The sequence below is a fragment of the Parus major genome, chromosome 2 (assembly GCF_001522545.3).
Source record: "Parus major isolate Abel chromosome 2, Parus_major1.1, whole genome shotgun sequence".
Classification (NCBI taxonomy): domain Eukaryota; kingdom Metazoa; phylum Chordata; class Aves; order Passeriformes; family Paridae; genus Parus; species Parus major.
This window is the reverse complement of record NC_031769.1, coordinates 28310142-28336062: the sequence shown is the minus strand read 5'-3', so window position 1 is coordinate 28336062 and position 25921 is coordinate 28310142. Positions and strand designations below refer to the sequence as shown.

Here is a 25921-nt window from a genome sequence, read left to right as displayed (position 1 = left end):
ACACGGAAGAAATTCTCTTGGTAATCTTCCCATTCATGACTGAATTTTTTGCTAGTACGTGTGAGCAACATCCCAATTCTAGGTAATTTTACGTCATAAACATTTCCTAGAACATAATGTCATTCTTTATTCTTTTTACTCCATGCTCACAGGTTTCTTTTTTTTCAAAGAAAGTTGGAATAAGAAATTTAAAAAACCCCTACCAACCAAATCCACAGGAAATCTCATTTCTCTCTGAGAAATTTCATCATTTCAGATGCTTTCTTCCACTTTTTAATAAGTGTTTGTTTTTGTTGCATTTCAAAAACAATAAATGTTCCTAGCTCTTGTGTGCACTTGCTTCAGACAGCAATATTTCTTACTTGTTTTGGGGCATCCATGCGACTACTGGGCCTTTCTGGTTCTTTCTTGAGTGCCTGTGTGCTGTAGCTCTGGCTCCACCAAAGAGTTGCACAGCACAGCAGAAGCTGATCTCTAGAGAGAAATGGTGCCAAGGACCTCAGCCTACACTAAGCATATTTTACTTGGGCCTCATCTTCAGACTGAATGCCCAGCAGGAGCTGGAGAGCATCAGGGGAGCTGCCAGAAAGCAACTCCCATTTGTGTTTCATCCCAAAGGAATCCATTTCTGACACTTCAGAGCTGCAATGTGAACCAAAGCTCAGGAAGAGGGGAGTTTTCATTTAGAATTATGATCTCAAATAAAGCACTGCAGTAAACATCCTTGCATCTTAGAATCTTCCTAGTCAAAATTTGGAATATATATACTGAGAACAGAGTTCATTTATTTTTTCCTTTGTTGACATCCACCTCATAGTCTCATATGCTCTATATCCAGGCTGGTTTGTCCCTTCTTGCAATCAAACAATGAGGAACTCAGTTTCCTATGCTCTTTTAAAGGCTATGTCAAGTTGAGAGGTTTGGTTTGCATTTTGAGTGAGCCAGGAGTTTATCCTTTAACTGGGTATTCCCAGAAAAAGCAAGTAAAAAAGGAGAAATATAAGGATAATGTGAGGCTGATTTTCCTTATGGAAAAAAATCCCATAACAATGGTACAGCTGAGCCCATGTCGAAAAATTACTGACTTAATATAATAAGAATAATTAGGTAAAGTCAGTTCACTGACTTAACAGCATCACCTTATGTTATTATTCTTTGTCTTGCAGTAATATCTAGGTTTCTGTTAAGTTTCACCATTCCATCATGTTAGAAAGAGTCTGTTTTCCACAGTCCAGGGTCAGGACAGAACCTCATGAGCAGATAAGATGGAAGGGAAAAAATTACCAAAAAAAAAGAATCCCAATTCATTTTGGAAAACTACACAGCAGATGTGCTTCAATACATTGGCAAGGTGTTGGAACAGGTTAGGTGTTAGGGTAGTTGAAATGAATAATAGCAGTCAAACAATATTTGCATGGATACATTCTGAAAGTTGCTCTTCTTGATCAAACAAAGTAATTTAATGTATTTCTGGGATGTTCTATAGCAGAACAGCTGTCTTGCTGGAATTGTGGTTATCAGCTTAGACAGAGTTAATAGATATTACCATTTAAGTGAAGTATCAGCTGTTTTTATGTAACCTGTCACTTCATAAGACAGTGCAGATGAATTGTCAGTGCTGTATGAATTAACTATGATGATCACACCACCACTATATAGCATAGTTACTTCACATATATGCTTCCTGAACAAATACCTGTGTATGACTTCCTTTATTGCTTAGCATTTCTCTAACTTGACCCAAAAAGTTATAAAAGGGTCAAACTTGCCCAATAATGCCATTTTGCTTCAGAACAAGTGTTGCACCTGAATGCCACACCTAAGTAAAAGCCATCAATTTGCATTTCAACTCCAAATCTTCTAATAATTTTTTTAATCACAAGGTTTAGGGTGTATATGGATATAATTTTTCTCTAGTTTTGAAGATATAATGGTTCATAGTATTTGTAATACTGTTTTCCTCATATAAATCAAAATTTACTGTGGAGATTTGTTAAATGATTGATGCTGGGGTAGATTGATGAATCATTTTTTGTTTGGTGAAAAATCTAAGAATTTGTTGATTTCTTTAAATAGATTAAACTGATGCAATCATTGAGTACAAATTATGAAATACACATATCTATAGAAGCAGAAGACTTGTCATCACTCTGCCCAACACTTGCATCACGTTATAATACTGAAAAAGCTTGCTGCCTTATTTCCATTAATTTTGGCAACTTATTTTGGCTGTTGTATAGTCTGGTCCTTTCAGAGTTCCGGTATTTAATTTTAAAATTTATGTGCTTTGAAAAATTGTATAAGGCAAGAAATATTCTTTCAATTTTTATGCTCTAGCTCAGATTTACATTTTTAGAGCTTCCGTCAGCTTTGGCAAAATGAAGATTAGCATGATCCAACTTCTGAAGCTGGGAGCTAAGCCAAAACTCTGGTACTCAGAGATCTGCAAAAGCATGTTGCTGCTCCATTACCTGTCATTTCTTGCCCTATTTTCAAGATTTTTATACACACTTCTTATTTTCTTGTTTATATAGGGCTCATATTTTCTTTTTCTCTGAGGCTGGATTCAGATCCTATTTTCACTTAGCATCTTTTGCACATCACTAAAGGCATTATGAAGCAGTTCCCTCAGCCTAGCTCTACTACTCTGGGTATGTCAGCAAACAAGTGGTTAAGTTGGCATAACCCTGGATATCTCCATCTCTTATTACTATTTCATCCTAATTAATAAAACAAGCCTAAGTTTTTCCGAAATGCTGATGCTTACCAGAAGTAGCCTTTGTTCCACCCCATAAGTTTTCTCAGCACCTGAGGATTTATTCTGAATGGAAAAAAGTTCCATAAAATATGCAGATGTACAGTTGAGAATTAATAATCCAGTTATTACCAATTAAGGAAGGAATGGTCCAGTTATTCAACAGATATTATTTACTGAATCAGTATGTGTAGATGAAGTTTGTCACAGTGCAGCTAACTGCTGAATATATAAATGCATTGTGAAAATAGTTTTATTGTTAAGGGAAGCCTCTTTGCTGCTTGTTCCTATACTTGCTCTGCAAGCAATATTTAATTTATGAAGATACACCTTTCAAATCCAAAATTTACAGAGCTCTTATTTACAGATATGTTTTTGAGACTATCTTCTTCTTGTTATATGTTACAAAGCATTTCACAAATGGCTTTGAAGAGACTGCTAGAAAGGCAGTTTAACCCCAGAAGAATCTGTATTATCATTTCAGGTAGAGCTATCCACAAAGATATGGTGATACAGAGGAGGAAGTAGATTAATTTTTAAATTTTTAGCTGTCTGGGGTTTAGTTTTTGTTTACAATTGTGTGCCAAAAAAATTGTCACCTGGTGAAATTTCATCTGCAAGATAATATGTAACCTTTGGAAATTGGAGGTTATCAAGGTGTTTTAGGGGTCCTTTTGTCACACAGAAAAAAAAAGCAATATAGGGGAAGAGAATGGAAAAGTTGGCAAATGATCTTGTGGTAATAATTGAAAAAATATCCAGAAAAAAATGAAAGTTCATTAAAAACCACACTGAATTAAATATCATAAATGCATGCTACTGTAATTCTTCTCTTTCAAATTAAATGGCATAAAAGGCAATGTTGCTAACTGTAAAGTATCATATTGTTCATTAAGTCAAAAAAACATGATAGAATTACTGGAAAAGTAGAATGCTATCACTTTACTTCCTCATATAAGTTAATTTTGCATCAGATACTTCAGAAGTAAATTTTTTACCTCTGGAATTTTGGAAAAAATTAATAATTTCTGAGGCTTAGCATTCTGTTAATAGGATGTTCTTTGTTTGGAATGGGGGAGGTGTTTCCCTTAGTGTCTAAATACACTTTTCTACCTTTGGAAAAAACCATAGTCCCTTTCACTTTGTTCCTCTTCCTCACATTGCTATCAATGCTCATTTTCAGGAGAAGAAAAAGGAAATTAAAGATGTGGGGTGTAGGAAACTTTTGTCACACTTTGCAGCACAACAAGACATAAATTGAACTCAAATGACTTTGGCAATTTGTTGCAAATGTTTTCAACTAATCCTCCAAGGCTTTTCCCTTGACACCAGAAGAATTTTCCACCTCTTTTAGGTTCATTCTGTTGTCAGTGGCCTACACATGCGTGTGCTTCAGCTTGACAGGTCACAGAAAGTATAGACCAGCCATTCACCTCCAGCTGCCCCTCCACTCAACTTCCTCTGAGCAATATTGGCTTCTGCAACTAAAAACTGCTTTTTACATATAATGAAATTCACAAGTGCATTGGAGGAAATGTGATTTTTTTTTTCTGCCCCCACAATTTCAATAGCAGTTTATTCCTTTAAAAGGCAAATTGAAGAAGGGAATAACTTTGAAAGCAAACTGGAAATATAAAGACAGGAAATGAGTCTGTGACTGTATAACTGAGTTCATAAATGGGTCCTTTTTTTGGTATGAAACTGGGCTTTTAAAGTAGAAAAATCACCTACTTAACAAAACCATTCGCTGTTTCAGCACTGCAGGAGCATGAAATAAATCCATGTTTCTTTCTAATATATCATTCAGTCTATCAAACTACTTCCAAATGACCTGAGTTCTAGCACTGCAGCAGAAGGTTCCATACCTCTGCTGGGACAGTGAGTTTTTAATATAATCCTCTGAATTCCCGTGTTCATTCAGGTTTACAAAGATGCCTATAAATCGTCCCTTAATCTGAAGATGAGGCTAACATACTTTTTCTCAAATTACAAGCTACAGACACTCTAACTTCCCTCAGAAACCCCTTTCATTTCTTCTGTAGGGAGATTTTCTGTATTTTAATGCATTCAAACCTAGTCTTTGATATAAGTCTCAAGAGCATCTGTACATGCTCATTCTGCATCAACAGTTACTCAGGATCAACAAGATTGTCCCTAGTCACTGAATTACAGTGCTGTCAAGCCAAACAGCATTGATAGAACACCTAAATCACTTTATTAGCATGGCATTAAAAAAAACCCCAACCCTTGGCAACACTGTTTAGAGCATGCATCATAGCCTTCAAATTTCCCTCTAGCTCAACTCCATTTCCCAGGTAAAAAAATAGAAGTAATCAGCTGATTTGTGTCCTCCCCCCTGCCCCCCAAGTCTGTAAGTTAAAGGCATGTACACACAAGGCTTGCTTATTGTCAAACAGTTTTGTAAGATTCAGATTTAATTGACTAAAAAGAGAATTTCTTTTAAAATTTCCTAGTTTTTCTGTTTCTTGAGAAATATTTTTGTTTTCCTCTTCTGAACTTTAAGAGAAGATGTGCCAAAGTATCTTTTCCTGTGGGAACAACTTCCAATTCAGAGGTTTGAGGAGAAAGAAATATTACAAATTCTCTTTATGCTAAATGTAAAATAATCTTAAGAATTTTGGCAGATTTGGGTTATCTCAGATTGTGTTGTGCATCAGAAGATGAAAGTGCTGCATAGCTAATGTACTTTGCAAGCAAATGGAGAACAAAGGACAAAATCATTGTGCACATTTGATGATTAGGGAGGATTTGTGGATATACAAAGTGTTTAAAAAAATAGATGGTGGTGAATGAGATGGAGATGATGTCAGTGTCTCGTTGAGTCCATATGGCTGGGGTTAGCAGCTATGATGGATGACTGGGTTCTCTGCAAGCTCAAATATTCTGCTTTCAGTGGAACCAGACATAACCAGGGAATTTTAGAAATTTTCTCCTTTTCTTTCTTTTTCTTCTCTCTCCTTAGAAGCACTCCTGTGCTCTAAAAGATTACTTGATTGCTGTAGTCTAAATGTATCATGGTATTACCGTAAGGTATTTGAACAGTAGTGATCACACTTAAGATAATTGACAAAACAGAAAGAATATCCTGTATGTCAGAAATTTCCATCTAAGTCTTATTTAGCCTAATCAGTTTTGTATTTGTTTGAGGTTTTGGTTTGATTTGGTGTTTGTGTGTGTGTGCTTTTTTGGTTTTTTTTATTTTGCAAGGAGATATGAAACAGGGAATGATAATTACATTTTCACTCTAGGCAGAGTAACAAAATACACTGCTATCTCAAAGCATGATTATATACTAAAAAAGAAGCCATAGAAAAATATTGTGTGGGTGAGAGACTGGAGGAGGGTGCTAATGGCAGGTGTTCTTTGTATTTTTTGAAATAGTAAAGGTGTTATTCTGCTGAGTCATTCTGCTATATAGCTCAAAATGGCTGATTTTAAAACTATTTCCTTTGACATTTATTGATGGTCAGCAAAACCTGTGAAGCTATCATATTGCTTCCTCCTTTCAATTTTATTTTTAAAGGCAATTTTGTCTGTCATGTTAGAATGTAGAGGGTTTTTTTCCTTTTTTTTTTGATAGGTTATATAGGAATGGTATTTTCATTATACTATGGAATGGAACTTTGACAAACAATTTAATTGTCTTCATTGACAGATGAATTATATTTTTTTAAGGAAAAAAAGAATGGACTGGATAACATCTTAAACTTATTTAAATACAGTTCTTTTTATGCTGTTTTAGAGAAGAAAATGTCGTCTTGAGTAAAACAGAATAGACTGAAAACATCTTAAACTTATTTAAATATGATATTCTTTACTATGTCTTATGGAAAGAGTTTCTCTTTTAAATTCTGAGCCAAATTCCACCATGCTGCAGTCATAAAGTTTATATTATTTTTAATATTAGTATATTGAATGCAAACTATACCATTCTAGATTTTGCATTGAAAAATAATACTCTACTTACCTGGTAATTACCTAAGGGCAATTAATAGCATTTAAAATGCAAAAGTTACTGTTCATCCAGTCAGACTTGTTAAAACATACAGCTTTTGATTCATATGCAAAATCAAAGTTGATTTAAATATTTTCTTTTCACTACATGTTTGTTCATTATTTTCTTGAAATTTATTTTCAGTATGTTCTTATGCTTAATCATGCATTTTGCTGAGTGTTTCCTGGACCTTTTTCCCTTAAGTGTGTTTGAAATAAATCAGTGTAGCTCCTATCCAGAGGAGCATACATATATGGTAAGTTTTGGATGGTGGAGTAATCCTTGTAAGTAGTACTACTTTCTAAATGACTGTTTTTCACTTAAAGGAAGATCACTTAATGTACTATCTTTCCACAAAATACTTCTGTCAGTTATCTAAGGGTATTCAAATTCATTTATGTGCAAACTGTCACTAGTAGTAATTTCAAAGTTCAATAGGGATAGATACCTACTTGACTACCTTTCATGCAACTACATCCAATTTCTTCATCATAGCAAAATTCTCCCTCTGCCATTTAACACACTCAATTCTGCAGAAAAAATTGTCTCTGAAGCTCTGAGGTAGCCAGCTGGGGAGATGACCTAAGCCACCAGCATTTCAGCATCGAAGTACAGACCAGACAAGTTCAGATACAGCTCTGTTGGTCAGGCTGCACACAGAGTCTCAGACATTATTTCTCACTTATTCTGCTGGGATATACTAATTTGTCAAGGTTCAGAACACAGTTACCTAAATACTACATCAAGGATCATCATAAGTGAGTGCATTTTTAGCTCCCCTAATCTGGTCAGCATCAACTATGCCCATTTCTTAGGTGTATCAGTGAACTGAGCCTAGCTACTTTTGGTGTCACTGGTTTAACCCATGAAACATACCAAGGGTAGCAGCTGCAATGCCCTTCTCAAATCTGTCTGAGACTTAAAAGGAAGATTCAAGTTCACCATTCTTTTCTGCTGTTTGATTTTGCTCATACTTTTATAATTAGGGCCTCCAGTGCTAAGGAGAGAGCCAAGGTATCTTTTGTGTATGCTTGCATTCTAGCACTTTTGGTTGATGCTCTCAATTTTGTACCAAGATTTTCAACATTCTGTGAAGAAATTGAACTCATTTGTGTGGGCTAAATTGAGTGATCAAGTCACAAAGCTGTACTCCTTGTCTCTCTGGTTCAATGGTCTTACTGAATGTACAGAAGGTGCAAAACTCTGCTCCAGTTTTAACTTTAAAATTAATAACATTTCCAAGCACTCACATCCAAAGAAGAGGTGAAAATATGGAAGGGTAGGAAAGAATTTCTTTCACTTCTCCATCTTTGAAAGACAGGCCTAAGCATTCTGTTAAGTATCTTAAGTGGATCTCTCCTCCATTTGCCTGCATTTACAAACTGGAGTTTTTGATAATTTTAAAACTCTGCATTTTCTCTATGGAGCCTGCACATCTCGGGGAGAGTACCTGAAGGCGTACTTGTCTTCTGGTGTTTGCCTGCAAAGGTTAGACCTTGACACATGAAAAGTCAAAATAAGCTTTACAAGTTTTTTTTGCTTGTTTTCTTATGCCCAGACCTTACAAACTTTTTTAAAGTTCTCTCAGACATCAGAGAAGTGTTTAGTCCCATGAATTTATGTATTTTTATCACTGAAGTATCATATTCTTGGCAGTACTATGCTTCTAACTTCTAACTGGATTAACAAAATTCCCCAAGCTAGCCTTAGTTCAAACCCAGATCTCTGACATAAGTCTTCTTCAGAAATGCTATTCCACACCTATTTGCCAATTTTTTCCTTTTGACCTTCCTGTTGAAGCCTTTATCCACCCTCGAGAAAGCTTGCAGGTCCCTGGGCATGCATTATCTCCCACATTCCAGGCTTTGTTCCCTCCTGTAACCATCCTGGTACCCCACCCAGAAGTATTACAAACTCCTGGGCTTCAGGTCACATTCTCTTTCCATGTATCATTAACTTGAATTTTGGGTACATAGTTTACTCTTAGCATTCAGTGTTATTCTATGATAATTTTTGTTATTATTTTCTTTAAAGTAAGAATCGTGATTATTGTGAAGCCTGTTAAGGGAAAAAAAAAAAAAAAATCATTCATGTATTCTGGGTCTTGCTTATGATATGATGTGCTGAATGAGTCCTGGAAGAAAATATCTATGTAGAGAGAAAAGGAAAAAGACGAAATTCAATATCCTATTCTATAATTAGGCTTTCATGATGGAATTAATGGAACAGAGGACTTTCAAACCTTTTGTGTTTCACCAACAAAAGCAAACATAAGTGAACATTTCCTTGAATCACAGGCTAATAATAAACGACTCAAGGCCATCTTCAAAACCTCCACACTGTTAATGAAGTTTGTCCCTTAGAGAAGGGAATATGACCAGCATGTCTTGAACTGCAGTGTTTTTTAACTGACTGCACATATAACTGCGAGAGCAGTGTATAGCAGAATGATATTGCTGTGGTCCTGGACATTGCAGGAATCACTTTTCAGGCCTGGGTGGGAAGTCCAAAGGTTAATAGCAAGTTGTGGTTCTTTCTGAAATTCTTAAGTGGTGAAAAATACCTACATTAAGTGTGATAACTTTGTTAGAACAAGAAAAATTACCCTAAGTAGGTCTTTGTCCTAAAAAAAAAGAAAAGTCATAAAAATTGATTTTTTTCCTCAAGAAATAGAAATGAGGGAGTATGATCTGGGAATATCCTTATAATCAATTCAGGCAGGAATTGGATGTTTTAGATTAGGTAACTCTTCCTGCTGAAATCTCTTGCTCCAGAGTGTCTGTTAAGCAAATGAAGAAAAATTGCTGGAACTCATTTTACTAGACTTCCTTTACGTTTTTTCACTTTTATTGGTTACCTCAGTACACAATAACAAGATATTGAGAATATTGTTCAGAAGCTGCAGCTTCCTGTGTTACCTCATTGAGCTGTCTCGTTAAGGAGAGGATAGCGGTATGGACACGAGTCAGCTTGGGATTTCACCCATCGGAACATACTGTATTTCACAAGAGAAATGGAATTTTCTATAGTTTCCTGGTCCTTCTGGATACTCTCCTACACTCTAAATCTGTCATCTGCTTACAGTTTTGTGCATGCTTATGTGCATCTAGCCGAATCATAAAGAATTGCAGATGTATGTGTATTTTTGAGAAAGGCATGCCTAGCATTCCTTTTTGACTTAAATGAGCTTTCAAATATCCTTCAAATACATATTTTTCTTCATGGAAAGGCTTTTTGCTGCATGAGAGTATTTCTTCACTCAAGCTAGGTTATAGTTTTAGTATTGATAATTCTTAGTTAAATAGTCTTAGAAATTTTAAGGAAAGTTTTGTATATATGAGGTGTTGAATGCCCCACTATGTGGGAAGAAAATAGATCACCTTGATATACTTTTTGTTTCATACACATTCTGCTCCCTGAATGCATGCTGTTGTGGTCTACACACAATTCTACTGTGGATGCTGTGAATGCTTTCTAGTGGAAAGCATTCTTTGATAAATTCATGATTCTGCTTTAATTTTTTATGTTTGTATCATGTTGTATGTTTGTGTCATTCTGCATTTTGTTTTGTTTTCTGAGCTTCTGTCATGGCTGATTCTTAAGAATAACACCATCAAAAAGATGCATGGGGGAGGACAAAATGAAATGTGGGAATGAAGCAGCCAGGAGAAAGGAAAACTAAAACCTAAGTATATCACCTGCTTAGAATTAACCCCATTTTATCATGCTATAGTGAGTTATGCAAAATTTGGTGATAACATCATCATTTAGAGTTGAATGCAGTCTCTAATCCTTTTATGGTTTTAGCTTTGGCAGCAAGAATGCTCTGTAGGTATTGAGCTCTGAATTCAGAACTTACTGAAACATTAGGAATATTTTAATAGTTTTCAGATTCATAAAGTACAAGTGAGATGAAATTGAAAGAGGCTAATCATTAAGCCTGTCAGTCATTGAGGCAGGTTGAAGGAAGCTGAGAATTTGGCAACAAATATATTGTGGATTAGAGTAGCTTCTCCAGTATTCAACAGGTAGCTGGTATTTTGCATACATTGTCCTCTTTTCAAGGTCTCTCAAATCTACTTATGAGTAAGAAAGAAACAAAAATAACCCAAATAAAACAAGGAAGATACACTGTTTCTGAGATCTTGTTTTCTTCTCAACCAAAACTTCTTTGCCTCAGTTCAGACACCTTCTTTCTATGGAATTTTATAGCATTTGCAGTTCTAACCATCAGCAGCAAAGGAATGAGCATGTGTGCCTTATCCAAGGATATTCTTACATGCACTGGTAGCTGATTGCTTTCATTCTGGTGTTTCCACTAGTAGTGGTATGATCACTCTGCTCTCTATTTCCACCACACTCAATCTCCAGATAAAGTGGACAGAAGTTTAGTCATTTAGTGCAGAGAAGGAAACATTCACTGAGCAGAATTCCTCTGTCATTATGGCATTCCACATAAATCACTTCTGGTATAGTTGATGTGTATTTTGATGTTATATCAGTGCTAAAATTTGATGATGAAAACTCAAATTAAGCTTTGTATTATTTTTTTAAATTTTCTACTGCATTGCATTTAATTAAGAAAATAAATACATCCAAAATGAGTAAAAATTAATATCACATAGAGGAAAAAGTGATTTAAATTACATTTTGTCTCCAGCAGTGAATGACCTGTTAGAGAAAATGTGAAATAATTCTCTTCAAAACGGAAAAAATTAAAGATTTCCATGAGTTCTGCTATTTACAGCAGTCTATATAATGTGGAAAATTGTATTGTACTTCAACTTGATTCTGAAAAGCATTCCTATCATTCCTGTTGGAGTTAAATGGTCTAATATGTATCAGGGAATCATAGAAATGTTTAGGTTGGAAAGGACTCTACAGATCCTCTAGTTCTAAACCCCTGCCATGGGCAGGGATACCTTCCACTAGATTGAGTTACTCAGAGCCCCATCCAACCTGGTCTTGAACACTGCCAGGGATGGGGCATCCACCATTTCTTGGTGAAACTCTACTGAAAACCTGTTGCAGTACCTTAGAACTCTCATAGTAAAGAATTTCTTCCCTTTATCTAATCTAAACCTACTCTCTTTCCATTCAAAGCTGTTATCCCTATCTCTATGTGGCCTTGTAAAAGCTTTGTGGTCTCTCCAGCTTTCTTGTAGGCCCCCTTTTAGGGACTGGAAGTCTTCCCAGAGCCTTCTCTTCTCCAGGCAGAACAATCCCCAGCTCAGCCTGCCAATGACTTTCGATATCCATTTGTTGAGGTGCTGAGTTTAAGCTGTTAAATTTGAGTTTGTTTCCCAGCAAGTCAACAGAATGCTGTTTCAATTGACAGAAAAAGCATGACTCAATGGGAGAAAAATTACTTTAGTAATTTAGTAGTAAACCAAATGTATTTCTAGTTAGCCTTGTGTCTGTCCTTTTATGTATTTTTTCAATCATTCCAGAACATGCTGTTGTGTCAGACAGATTTTATAGCAGAGCTAATCACAATTTTAGCTTTTCACCAATTTCTAAGTGTCAATAAAACAAAAGCACCAGGAGATTTTTGCACAAAAATATAGACAGAATTTCTGAAACAAATATGACCCTTGATTTTTTTTCTTTCAGTAAATCCTGGTAACACACTGGGTGAGAATGTGTGCAGTATGTGATGTGAGCTCATCACTGAAATGGCAGCTGGAAGCAGGGCAGCTGTAAGTCTTTGATAACACTGACTCTGGTCTGCTCTGGGATCCGCACTGACAAGCCTGGCATGATTTAGAAAGTCTTGAAAGCCAGATTCATTCAGCCCTAGAGCAGTGTATCTCTGTCTTCTTATGGGCAGGATCATGACCCAGTGTATCTGTGGTGTGAGCAGATTGTCTTGATGTACATGCTGGTGGCCCAGCACTACCCTGCATGATTCTTGGAAAAATAGTTTAGGAGTGCATTTGTATGCATCTGTCACTGGGAGACTATTGCTGCTTTATGCTTTATCTTATTTTATAGTCAGGATGTAGCATGGACAAGAATCTGATCAGTTTTTTAGCATTTAAAATTTTATGTTTGCACATAGCAAAGTGTACATGTGCTAAATAGAAAAGCACAGTCATTCTGATGGGTTCTTAATATGGTATTCATTTGGTGTTCTTATATTGTTTTGATTTTCCTGAATTAATGGAGTTAAGCTTTAATATCAAATTATACCAGAGATGCATTTGCAAACTACTGTCTTATTATTTAATAATGGTTAACTGATTAAATTCTGTCCCTAATCCACTTTTTGTCATTCACTAAAATTTTGAGGGAGGAAAAAATAAAATTTTGAAAAACTGAGTAGATAGAAAGTGCTATAGACCAGTTGCTGTTTTTGTACTAATGGGGTAGTGTATCACACAAAAGCAACTCATGGTGATTTTAAAGTCTGTTGGAAAAGATGATTGAAAGACATTCACACAAAACCACCAATTGCTATGGGCAGCCAATTGTGCCAATCAGTGAATTATTGCATAAATTTTGGCATTGTCAGTCCTTCTTGATGAAAAGCACGACCACAAAATCTGAAGTATTGGAACAGCAAAGGCCTATTGAATTAATATTTGGGGACCTATGGTAAAGAAATCACTGGCTGATATTTGCTAACTTCATGCTTTCTTAGCAGAACCCCAAGCAGCCAGCCTGTGTCATTCACCACATGAGCTCCAGGGCAGATTGTCCATTTCCTCTTTATTCCACTAAATTTTTTAAACATGAAAAAGTTTACTTAAAGCAGATCCTAATCTCTTATCAATAGAAGAAATAATTTGCTTTGATTTCAGCTTCTAGAAATAAGTATAATGTTATGATTTTCCTGTCAGCAAACACATTTCTAAAGTGGGAAATACTCTAAAACTAGGCGAGAGAGAAGATGAAATCAAGCGGAAATGCATTCCTCCCAAGAGATTGACTAGTTTTTTCTTCTTTTCTTTTTTTCTTAAGCAGTCATTAAAATCTGTTTCTGAAATCTTAACTTTATCAGCTGCAGATAGGAGGGTGAAAATATGCGTGGAGAAATTCTTGTTTGAATTAGTTCCATTTTCCCATAACTCCAGTTAGGATGCATGATAAAATTATCAATGAAATGTCCTAATTTGATCCTTAACCAAAGGGATGTTGTCCTATGAATCATCTGTGTTTGTGGGAGGCAACACTGAAGCTAACAGAGCACGAATGGGACCCAGATGTTTTCTGAGAAGCTGGTTGCACTGCAGGCTGTGTGTATTACCTAACGTAGGCAACCATATGGAAGAAAAGGTTGGAAACATCCCATTACAAGTCATATATCATTGAGCTGACAGCAAGGATTTCAGCTTATTTTTATTTAAATCATGAAAGCAGCTGCTCAGCTGTCCAGCTCTATTAAATTTAACCCTTTTTCTGTCAAATGAATTTTGCTTTATGAAATGGCAGCCAAACAGTTTGGTGCTCTTGCAGAAATACCCAGGTTAGAGGGTGTTGTGATAACCCTTATCCTCTCCAGCAGAACAACACTAATGATGGCAGAGTCTGCCACTGGGTGACAGTGTAGCTACTCCATACACCTGGATTTCATGAAACGCCAGCAAGCCTTTTCACCTGCAAAGGCTGCAAAGGAAAGGCAAATGCACTATATAAAGGGAATACCTGGAGATTTTTTTTTCCCTTTTGTTGCACACCTTTTGAATGAGTAATGCAAATTTTAGTTTTTCATACTTGTTCCCTTCCTTTTTGATTTTTTTTCTATTATAGTTGATTTATTCTTCCCCTAATTTTCCTCCTTTTTTTTCTTTTTTGTTTGTATATGGTGTTCATCAAACTTCATCTCCTGTAGCCTCTCTTCTTAACTCTCAGCTTTTCCTTTTCCTGCCTCTACTCTTTATCTTTTCTACTCTCCCCCATATCGTTTTCTTTTTGTCACTAGTAAATAAGTTGCTCTGAGGGGATGTCCCTTCACTACTTCTCTGTCCCATTATATACATTGCACATTCTTTACTGTGGTTTTTTTAAAAGAATTTCCTTTTTCCATAGTTTTGGCATTTATTTAAAAGAAACACTTAATTTATAGAAAGGCTGTTCCCATCAGTAGGAAGCAATCTTTGGCTTCCAAATCAATCCCTCACGACATGTTTCAAGCGGCTTATTGATTTGTTATTTTTTAGCACGCTTTTGCTAAAGAAAGAGAATTTAACTGAAGCCTAACAGTTGCAGTTAAGCAACAGCCATACAGTAAGTACAGACTTTAATTTCCTGTGTAGAAATCTGTAGAAGAAATAAATATAAGCAGTATCCAGCATAATACTAAACCAGATTAGTAGTTTTGGCATGCTAAAGCATGCTAAATAAAGTAAGCTCTTACTCTTTGGAGACTATATGCTTTATTGTGAGCTATGTCTACCCTGCCCACCTCCATGCCAGAGTCCTCTGTTTACTGTCAGAGCATGGAGGTTTTTTTATTTTTCATCCTTCGTGTTTTATATTCTAGTCATAGGCCTCTAAGTCTGCAGAATATTTTAAAAGGATTTCATTCACATTCGTCAGTGTAAGGCTTTGGAATAATGAAATGGTGTGCTTACATTAGCATTTCTATTTGATACAAATATTTACATTGAGATTAATTCTCTTTTCCTTAAACACAATGGCAACACAAGGAGCTTAGCAGCAATTGCTTCCAACCAGTGTTTTCACTCAGTTACTGCAAGAGATCTCCAATCCAGGCATTAAGATGCAACTTAACTCAGTAGTAGCATCCATCCCTAGTTAGCTTTGAAAAGAGGTAAGATCAGGAACTGAGGCGTTCCACTCTGAATAAGAGCAGCAAAAGGTTTTGTACCTGGCCACAGAAAGGTTCTTTGTGCCCAGGTGCTATGAAAGACAGCCAAAACACAGCCCTCTTGAAGAGGGAACTTTTGTAATAACACTCTGTCAGTAATGCCATGTGATTTCTCTAGTTCCTGAAAGTTCAGCTTTATTTTTTATTAAAATGACTATTTTTTTCCCCTCTCTTTTTCTGTTTCCACTTCCATTTCTATCTCCTTAGGCTAATCTTGTGAGACACACAGCTGTACCTAGGATATTATTTTCATACTCATAACAGATGGTGTTTTCTGCCAAAACCTACTGTTCTGACTTTTCAAGATTTTCCTCCTTGTTTTATCTAGTTTGCACTCACCCACTGTATATAGGGTAAGGTTTGAATCTCTCTGTTTTATTTCATTACACTTATTTGCATTTGAAGCAATAATCCAACCACTAGGTGTAGTTATCCTCTGGACTCATGCTGATCCCACTTGTACAGGAGCAGTCTGTTTTTCCTGGTGCAGCAGTGTCATCTCTGTGTCAGGTACCATTTGCTCCTTTTATGAATATACCATGACTGGGATCTGTGGGAAGACTCTGATCTGCTCTGACTAGCATGTGTCTGCTTGATCAGCTAGACTTAAATTATCCTGGAATATTATGTTTCTTCAGGGGATATATGGAAAAGGTTTAATTTTTTTTCTGAAAAGTTTTGCTTCTTGCAAATGTATCAATTTGGAGAAAAGTTTTTTTCTTGCTATCACATATTAGTCTCACTTTGTACAAAGTTCCTGTGTTTGCATTATTTTAAAACCAGTTTTCTATCTCTGATTGTTATAAAGTACTTCTCTTTACAGTCATTCAAAGTAGTATAATCTTATTTTCCTTCCCAAATATGATATCTTGTGGGTAACGTTTGCTCTATATTTAATCAGTAGGGATTTTTTTGATTTGTCTTTTTTTTCAAAATGGTCCAAGTTCTTGAATGACTTTTTTCTAATTATTTGCCACAATTTTAGGTAGTGCAGCTGAACTGGATAATTTAAATTCTTAATTTTGCTTTTGGCTTTCAAGGAGCTGTAGTCTCATTTCCTCAGCTTCTCATATGTGGTTTCTGACTGAGCCAGTATCAGACCTTCACGATTAAGACAACTAATTTAATCGTTAGTATGTACGCTAATGTAAAACAGTGTGGAGGGAAGTTAGGGAAGTCTGTCTCCTATTTGCATTAATTACCAAGCACCTGATTTGATTCTAGACTTTTTCCAGGCTATCTGGCACTTTCCAGGGCTGCCTCTTGTGGGGGCAGTGGGAAACCACGGCGGGAGTGGTTCTCCTCCTGCAGCACGAGAGGCTGCTTTAAGTCTTGGAATCTTAACACCGAATCTCACCCGAGGAATTCAACCTGACTTTGCTGAGAGGCCCTCCAGGTGGCAATGCAGACAAACTAACAGGTCAGAGGGACAGCTTGGAAATGCTGAACTGAGAAGATCTAAAATTTAGATTACAAAGTGATCATTTTATTTGTGTTTAATGTAAATTATTCCTCATTTGGACTGATAAGTTCACTTAAATAACAACTAGGCACAACACAAAAGGGATAAATGTGGTCTATGTAATTCCATTAACATTATTATAAGATTAGAAGATTCAGACCTAAATGGTAAAAAATAATTAACACACCACATTTAAAGACATTAAATTAGTCACTTTGATTTTTACTACTGGTGCTTCATTTGCTGGAGTCATGCATATTGGTAGCCACTTATTCCTTAAGGAATGAATACAAAATATTAGCTTTTATGATTTCATATTATCTATACCAATTTTACAAAGTTAAAAATATGTTTATAGTTATAACAGATGGCCATAAAACTTTTAGGTGATTTAAAAATATTAACCATCAGGAGATAAAAGACAGCTAATGTGTTTAAAACTTGAGATTTTTAGACAATGAATTTCAGTGTGTATGTATATTGCAAATTATTTTTTTACCAAAAAAGTCTAACTGGTGATGTTTCATGTCCAAATTCATAACCTTTAACTTGCAAGAAAGCCAAAACCAAAGTCTTAGTAAGAAAACAAAAACTCAGCCCTATGTTGCATGAAAGCTTTGAATAAGATTTTTCTCTATGCTTGTTACAGAGACGTTGCAACAGCAAACAAAAATGAGAACAAACTCCCAATGCCAACCAAAGGAATCGATTACTTAAATTACTGGTATTTTTGTGATTATGTGAAAAAGTGATTAACTTGTGCAAGATGTCTCTATTCCTCCCTTCCTTAGCATTCCAACCTGGTAAGATTGCTTCGTCAGGGGAAAGAACTTTAAAGGGGTTGATCATCTCAATGAGACCTATTGATTTGCCAGGTGGACTGAATTGAAGCTACTTGTAAATTTTTCAGAAAGAAAGGATCTTCAGGAGTTTTACAAACAAACAATATCTGATTTCTTAAAGAATATTTTTTCATCCTGATCAACTATCTCTTTGAACTGCACTACTGAGTTCTTGCATGAAAGGACCAAATACCTCAGTGGCCAGTTTGAGTTGGCCACTAAGATGGTTATTATTCATAAACGTCCACACCACTTTTCTGATTTGGAGATACATTGTTTTGGGGTTTTTTTTTTTGCTAAGTTCCAAAATTTAGGATTTATAGCTGAAGTTTACTTCATGCATTTCATTTTTCTTGATATATTGTACTTGTTTATGTCAATTAATTTGTTTGTATTTCACTTTCATTTGTAGTTCCATGCTCCACTGTTATTCTATCTGTGCAGAAAACCTTTAAAGGAAATGTTATTGACATACATATTTTCTTTTATTTTATTTTTTTTTTATCATTCATTAATATAAGTGCTGCTTCAGCTAAGCATTCCATAAACAAATACACACAATAAATCTTTTGAGACAGATTACCAGGCCACACAGTTATTTACAGAAACCACACAAATGCTCCAGGGGGTAATTAATTCATGCAAATAAAAATACACAAAAGTCAACTATAACGCTGTGTGATTTACAATATATTCATTCTAGAAAATTCCAAGGCACACTCTAAGCTATCACTTCAAGAACTCTGATATGGAAAATATATTTCTGTTTAGCAGTATGTTTAGATTAGAGCAAGAACATAAAGAGAAAAGCTGGTTTATATACCCATGAATTTTAGGAACTGTAATCCCATTGTATGTGTACTTCTTTGAGTGTCACCATGGCTTCCCAGATCTTTCTGCTGGTGCTATAGATTTTATAGATTTTGTGATTTTATTACTGACTAAAGCTTAGCACAGCACCTGAGGAGATATTTTAGCTTCTGTTGTGTTCTGTAGGCTTTTCTTCAAAAATATTTGTGTGTCTTCTTATCACTGTAGGAACAGAACTTGTTTCAAAGTTATTCCAGTCATGTTTCTAATACCCTTATCTCATGAAACTCCTATACATTTGTGTTTCTTATTGTGGAATTGATGGCTATATATATATATATATATATAGCTAATGGATTTCTGGAGTGTGTGTGTATATAAGGCTCTCATCACTGCAGTAACTGAGAAGGATAACAATCCAAGTTCCAAACTGCTCCATCATGTTCCCTTACATACAGGGGACTTTTAATACTTGTATTTGTCCTTTAATGCTCTAGTTATAGAAAATTACACCCTACCTGTAAGCTCCTCATTTGCAATTCCTTCTCTGTCTGTTCAGGATTTATTTTAGTTTTGTTTTCGGTCTTTTGACACAACCTGAGTTTTTAGTCAGAGTTTTCTGCTAGGCTTTCAATGGTATACCAATATAAAATAAAGGTATCGGGTTTTTTCCCCTATTTAAAGACAACATATCACTTATAAATCAGTTTAATGATATGAATATATAAATACTTACCACTGTTTTCATTGGCTAAAATTATTTCTGTCCTTTTTGTCCCATAATTCATTCTGATGTGTTATCACTATCTACATCTTCATAGGTTTGGTCCAATGTGAGCTGTCCAAGACAGGAACTGGTTATTTGAGGGGTAAGACTCTCATACAGAATATGTACATGCATGTAGTTCCTACAACAAGTGAAATTCCAGGCCAGGCATTAATACACAAGCACCAGCTTATCTTCACAAGATAGTGATTGAAGAAGGAAGAACTAAAAACAGCAGGGGGTTATTGTTTATTTTAAGGCTGTTGATGCTGCAGTTTTTGGTGCAAGAGCAAGATGTGAAGTGTAACAATGAGAAGAAAAAATAGAACTATGAGGGGAGTCGTAACCATCAGTGTTTGAGGAGCATATTCCTTAGAAGAGAAGCAAAAATAAAGTTATGAGAGTTCTACTGCTGTTCTGGAGAAGAGGCAAGAGGGCTTTATATGTTTATTTGTCATGTGTCCTAAGAGCCTAACTTTTTAACTTCTGTAAGCTTAACAGGATTTTTGTATCAAGACGCAGATGTTGCTGACCTGTTAGCTTTTTGTTATCTCTTTAACATTAAGAAGATATTACTGGCTCAATATGAGTAAATAAGCTTTCCTTGTGCTGATCTTCATCTATTGGACAAGAATTGATTCTTTCTGAATGCTGCTTCTTCCACCACATGTTGGCCCTGGCGTTGGCAGATTGCGTGTCTTCTCTGTCCTCTGTATGGCAACCTAACATTCCTGGAATTCAGAGCTATATTGGACTGGGCACTGGTAGAGTGGTTTGCCTGCTTGCTATTTCTTGAGAAATAGGAACTTAGTCCATAAAATCATAGAATCAGTTAGGTTGGAAAAAATGTCTAGGGTCATGGAGGCCAAGTGTTAATGCAGCACTGCTAAGTCCAGCACTAAACCCCATCTGTAAGCATCCACAAATCTTTTAAATACCTCCATGGATGGTGGCTCCGCTGCTTTCTTGGGCAGGCTGTTCCAGTGCTTAACAATGCTTTTGGTCAAGTCATTTTTCCAAGTATCCAATCTAAACCTCCTCTGGCACAACTTGAGGCCATTCCCTCTTGTCTTGCTGCTTTTGGGGAGAAGAGACTGGTCCCACGCCTTACTACATCCTTGTTTCAGCTGTAGAGAGCAATAAGGTCCCCCCTGAGCCTCTTCTTCCTCCAGACAAAAGTAATGCCAGCTGCCTCAGCTGCTTCTCTTAGGACTTGTGCTCTAGACCCTTCACTAGCTCTCTTGCCCTTCTCTGGACTTGCTCCAGTGCCTCAATGTCTTTCATGTAGAGAGGAACCCAAAACTGACCACAGGGTTCAAAGTGTCCTTACTAGTGCCGAGTACAGAGGGACAATCACTGCCTTGGTCCTGGTGGCCACATTGTTTCTGATGCATACCAGGATGCCATTGGCCTTCTTGGCTGCCTGGACACACTGACAGCTCATGGTCAGCCAGCTGTTGAGCAGCACACCCAGGTCCTTTTCCACTGGGTAGCTTTCCAGGCACTCTGCCCTCAGCCTGCAGTGCTTCCTGGAGTTGTTGAGACTCAGGTGCAGGATCTAGCACTTTGCTTTCTTGAAGATTCACCTCATACAGTTGGTCTCAACCCATCAATCAAGCATGTCCAGATCCTTCTGCAGAGCCTTCATGCCTCCAAATATATCAAACATTGCCTTTGATCTAGGTGTCATCTACAAAGTGACAGAGGGTACACATGGTCCCCTCCCCAAATAAAGATAGAGATATGGAATGAAATTGGCTGTAAGACTGAGCCCTGAGGAACACCACTTGTGACTGTCTACCAGCTTGATATAACTCCGTACTCCACCATTTTCTTTTGTGACCAGTCATTCAGACAGGTGTTTTTACCAAGAAAAAAGCATGTATCTATCTAAGCCATGAGCAGACAGTTTTTCCAAGAGAATCCAGTATTTATGCCAAAGAATGTTCCCAGTCAACAAAGCTGTTAATTTCTTTCTGATTGTATCAGCTGGAGAATCAGCATGGTTGGGTAGTGTTAAACCTGTGTGTGCTTTTGCCTAGTTGCCGGTTTATAAAAAGTATTGTATTAGAATTGATGGACCAGATGAGCTCAACTGGGCTCAAGAGAGGAGAGGCTGTTCTTGGAGGCTTCTCAGGTACTGCCTTCCCAAAAGTTGTCAAATCATCAGATTTTTACAGGGTATAAATCTAGAATACAATAGGATGTCTTCATACAAGGTTAGAAGTGTGTTTAACAAAGATAAAATTGAGTTAATAGTATGATGCAGGCACATCAAGGATTTGTAATAGGACGTGATCTGCAGGAGAAGCAGAATCCAGACAGAAATAGACAATTAATTTTGATTAATAAATATATTGCCTACGATTTTTGTATAGCAGAAGACATGAAATGTATTGAATGGAATTATTTTTATAAATCTAAATATACCTTACATAAACATAGCAAAGCTGTTTATGAAGATAAATCCTTTTCAACTGCTTTTTTTTTTTAACGCCAAAACACTGTCGAAAGCATGCTCAAATCCAGAGCTAGATCTTTTAGGTTGACAAGTTCTTCCTCTCCTCATCTCAGTAATAGGCTTCAGTTGTATCAATCCCACATGAGTCTCAGTGCATTTTGACAGAATAATGATAGATATATGTCTTTACCATTATTTCCTAACTCCAGATATATGCGTCATATTACAAATTTTATTTCATTTTTAATGAACTACACATTCTGCACAATTCCCTGGTTAAGGTTTTACACCATCAGAATGGAACTCTTACTTGATTTGGTTTTTAAATTATGTTTCAGTACAGTACTTCATAAAGAGAATATGGGGTTATGGAGATAAAATCATTAATATAGGTCTAATTGGTTTTGCATATGCCTTTTTACTCTAAAATTGGTCAGCTATATTAAAGATATATAAATAAATGCTATCTCACATTTTCCAGACAATTATATTTCAGTACCGAGTATAAATTCACGTAGGAATCAACATAAAACTGACTAACCGCTTGGCAATTTTACAAAACTACAAAGAATAAATTTTTCACTTTTCAATTATTACGTGTTCTTATGAATGTGTGTGGCAGAACAACTTAAGAAGACCATTCAAAGCTTTTTTTTTAGAAATAAAATACTATCAGAAAGTGGCCTTTACCACTGTTACAGCCTTTTGGAAGATACTAGGTCCAGCCCATACTGTGTGGATGAAGAGGACATCTAGGAGTCACTCCCCATACTCCAGTTGCTCAGTATTTTAACATGGCTCATAGCCCAATGAGCACAGTAAAGCAAATTGATCCAGTTTCTCATCTGTGGATTAGAATCAGCCCTGTAAGAGAGTCCCACAGAAAGCTGCTAGTTACAGATAGAACAATTAGATAATTGTGTGGGTTTACTTAATGAAAAATTCGTGGTTGTCTATTCAAAATACGTCTTTGTTCAGACTTGTTCGGTTCTTCTTCACTTTTATCTCTGTCCCTAAATGCATTTACATAAAACTGTTGACTGCAATAAGCTTTTTTGAATCTATAGGTAGCTCTTTCATTTCTTTTTCTCTGGTTATCAGCAGGTGGAGGTGCTTTTAAGCAACTTTTTTAACCATTTAGCTTCTCCTTTATTCAAAAATAAAGGAGCTGTTCCATGATGGTGTCATTATGACATCAGTAGTAAATTCCTTAGATAGACTAATCTTGTGGTATCTTACAGTATTTTCTTTAACAATCATATGACTCAATGCCATATTCCAAGTTGTCTGTAGTAGCCTTTCCTCAGATTCTATTATCTGTCATCATACAGATGTGCCTATGATTATTCTATAAGATTATCTTGTTGCTGAGCTATTTTACTCATTTGGACTTAATTTTTTATGATGTAATATTTGTTCTCATTGTTGAAAAAAATCAGTGGATTTCTTTCAGGTTTTCATGCTTAATGCTGTATTTTTAATGTCTGTCCTACAGACTTCTGTAACATTATTTTATGAGTAAGATTAGTTCTTATATCACACACACACACATATATATATATATATTTATCAGAGCTATGTCTACACTTCTGTAATCCTGTTTCCTTTCATTCTCTTGTTCTAATAATTATAACATGCTTTTTTCCCCATATTTCTGTATGATTCAGTATTTAATTATGCAGGCTTACACAAAATAGAAAAAAGCAGTTTGTTTTTATAATACTGCTGAAAGAATGATATGGCTGATATGTAACTGCAAAAAGCTTCTATTCTAAGAGAGCTTGAAGGATGTAAAAAAGGGATAATTTCAGTAAATATGAAAGGTTTCATTAAGAATTAATTTAAGAGTAGAAAAAAACTAAAACAGCTAGCACAGCAAAATATTTCAAATAATTAAACTAAAACTAGATATAAACTTACTATTACCTAGATTAATTAGTCATTGGAAAAACCTCTTTGATTCTTAATGAACAATTGAAAATGGTTTCATTCTTACATTTAAATAGGTGTTAGGGATTGATTCTTATTGTCACAAAGGGATGCTTTATCTTGGGCAGACACCTGACACTTTCAAAGACCTCTGTCAATTAGTTTGGAGAAAAAATGGAGCATTACTCACTTTTTAGCTGCTAGAGTATTAGTTTCTATTTTAAAAATAATGGGACAAGAAATCAGAAAGGACTTGCACTGATGTTTTTGGAAGTGCAATACATGAGTTGCGAAGCTGGAGTGAGACATGGTAGAATCAAATTCAAGTGTATTATACAGACAGCAAAATTCCCGTAACACCTTTCCTTGTTTGAAGAGTTTTAGGCAAGGTGTGGCTTAGATACAATAATTCTTTTTCTGAATTCATGACTTTCTTGCTGACTTCTCATGGCTTGGTCAAATGAAACCACTTTCTTCCTCTTGTTCTTTCCTAGAAGGATTCATACATGGTCCATCTTGATGATGGTTTCTGTCTCTTAAGAGGGGAGCAGAAGCCTACATGGTTAAGCTATGAGATCACCACCTAGAGAAGATCTAACTTCTTATCCTTATGCTTTAGAAATATTTTATCTTCCATGTTTGACTTGGCTTCACCAGCTTTAAAGCTTCTCTGGTTTGAAGGAGTTCTCAGAGACTCAACAACAGTACCTTTGTGGAAACTATCAAGCCAAAGCTATTGCTCTGTACTGGCTAGGACAGCAGCTGGTCTTTTAGAGCAAGAACATTGCAATGTATTTTGATCCCTGAGCAGATGTGTGTCTGGTATCTGGGTAGCAACCAAGACATAAAACCCAAAAAATTTGGGGGATTGAATGTAAGTGAAAGGTCTTGATGAGCAATTGGGTGGAGAGGGATTGCTCTGAGGAAGAGTGCTCAGTGGCTGTTCAAGCAGCCTGATGTGTCTTGAAGTGAACATCATTCAGATGTCTTGTGGAGAAAATGCCCTTTTGATTGTCTGTTGGGAAAATTAGCACTTTTATAAAGCTACTCTTTCCCAAAACACTTTCTCAAAGATTTTGCAGACATCAGTGTTCATCTGCTCACTTCCTGTGTTGATAGACAAATGTTTTACCATTTTTGTAATAAAAAAGCTGTAATAGGAGGGACAGGCACTGAATGCAGGTAGCAAACAGGTTCAGCTATGAATGAGATGGACTGAGCTGTCCCTAAAATAAGCAATTAAACTGATGAGCTGTAAATTTAACTTCTGCTGATCAATTGAGCAATGGCTAACCATTAAATCCAGGGGGCTTGCAGTCTTACATATGTGCTGTTCTGCTGTTTACTTACCAGATATAGCAATCTGCTATTCAGTTTCCACTTACAATTTTTTACTGTGTTCTTACTGGACTAATTAATCCCATTTAGTAAATACTTACATAATACTTTAAAAGGTAGAACTGGAGAAAAGTGTTGAACAGTGGCAGTATAAAGGTTTCAAACCAGCTATGTAACCTGTCCAGAACAGAAACAGAGACTTCTGGAGGATCTTTGGAGGTCAATATGTGTAGGCAAAAAAACTGCAGGTATGAATAATTACTAAACAATATCATAATCCTCATCCAGATGTAATTAACTTAAATGAAATTTCTGAGGTAGCTGATGTAAATACAATTCTGGGTCAAATAAATTTATAATATTTGCATAAGTGTTTTCTTTGATTTCAGAGTTACACTGGGGATAACTGTGGCCCCACAATGCAAAATCAAATCCATATTGTGACAATCAGCCTATTCATTGTCTGATGGAAGAAACAAATCTTTCTAGAAAATGCATAGGATATATGCACTTTATAGAGTCTCTTGAATGCCTATGTATGTATATATTTGTATTCATACAGACATCCACTTTATCACAACACAGTGATATGTTTTCAATAGTTAAAAATTCTCTGCTTTCATATCTAGGTTAATTATCCTGATCACTAAATTTCTGCTCAAAATAGGAAGATGAGGAGGACTTCCTCTTTCATAGTTTGAAATCCAGAA

At 36.0% G+C, this 25921-nt stretch overlaps 1 protein-coding gene across 5 annotated transcripts in view; it reads left to right on the top strand.

Moving 5' to 3' along the window:
* Positions 1-25921, top strand: part of AGMO (alkylglycerol monooxygenase) — a 185112-nt gene that overhangs the window by 147437 nt on the left and 11754 nt on the right. The window contains exon 13 of one of the 5 annotated variants that reach the window (XR_004495796.1): positions 1167-1260. The exons of 2 other annotated variants lie outside the window; for them this stretch is intronic. Coding sequence is in view for 1 of the 3 variants with exons in the window: in XM_015620012.1 (XP_015475498.1) it covers positions 19539-19583 (45 nt within the window). In the remaining 2 variants the exon portion in view is untranslated. Of the gene's footprint in view, positions 1-1166; positions 1261-12383; positions 12470-19538; positions 19587-25921 lie in introns of all 5 variants that reach the window. 2 more of the 5 variants (XR_004495797.1, XM_015620012.1) reach the window with 2 other exon arrangements.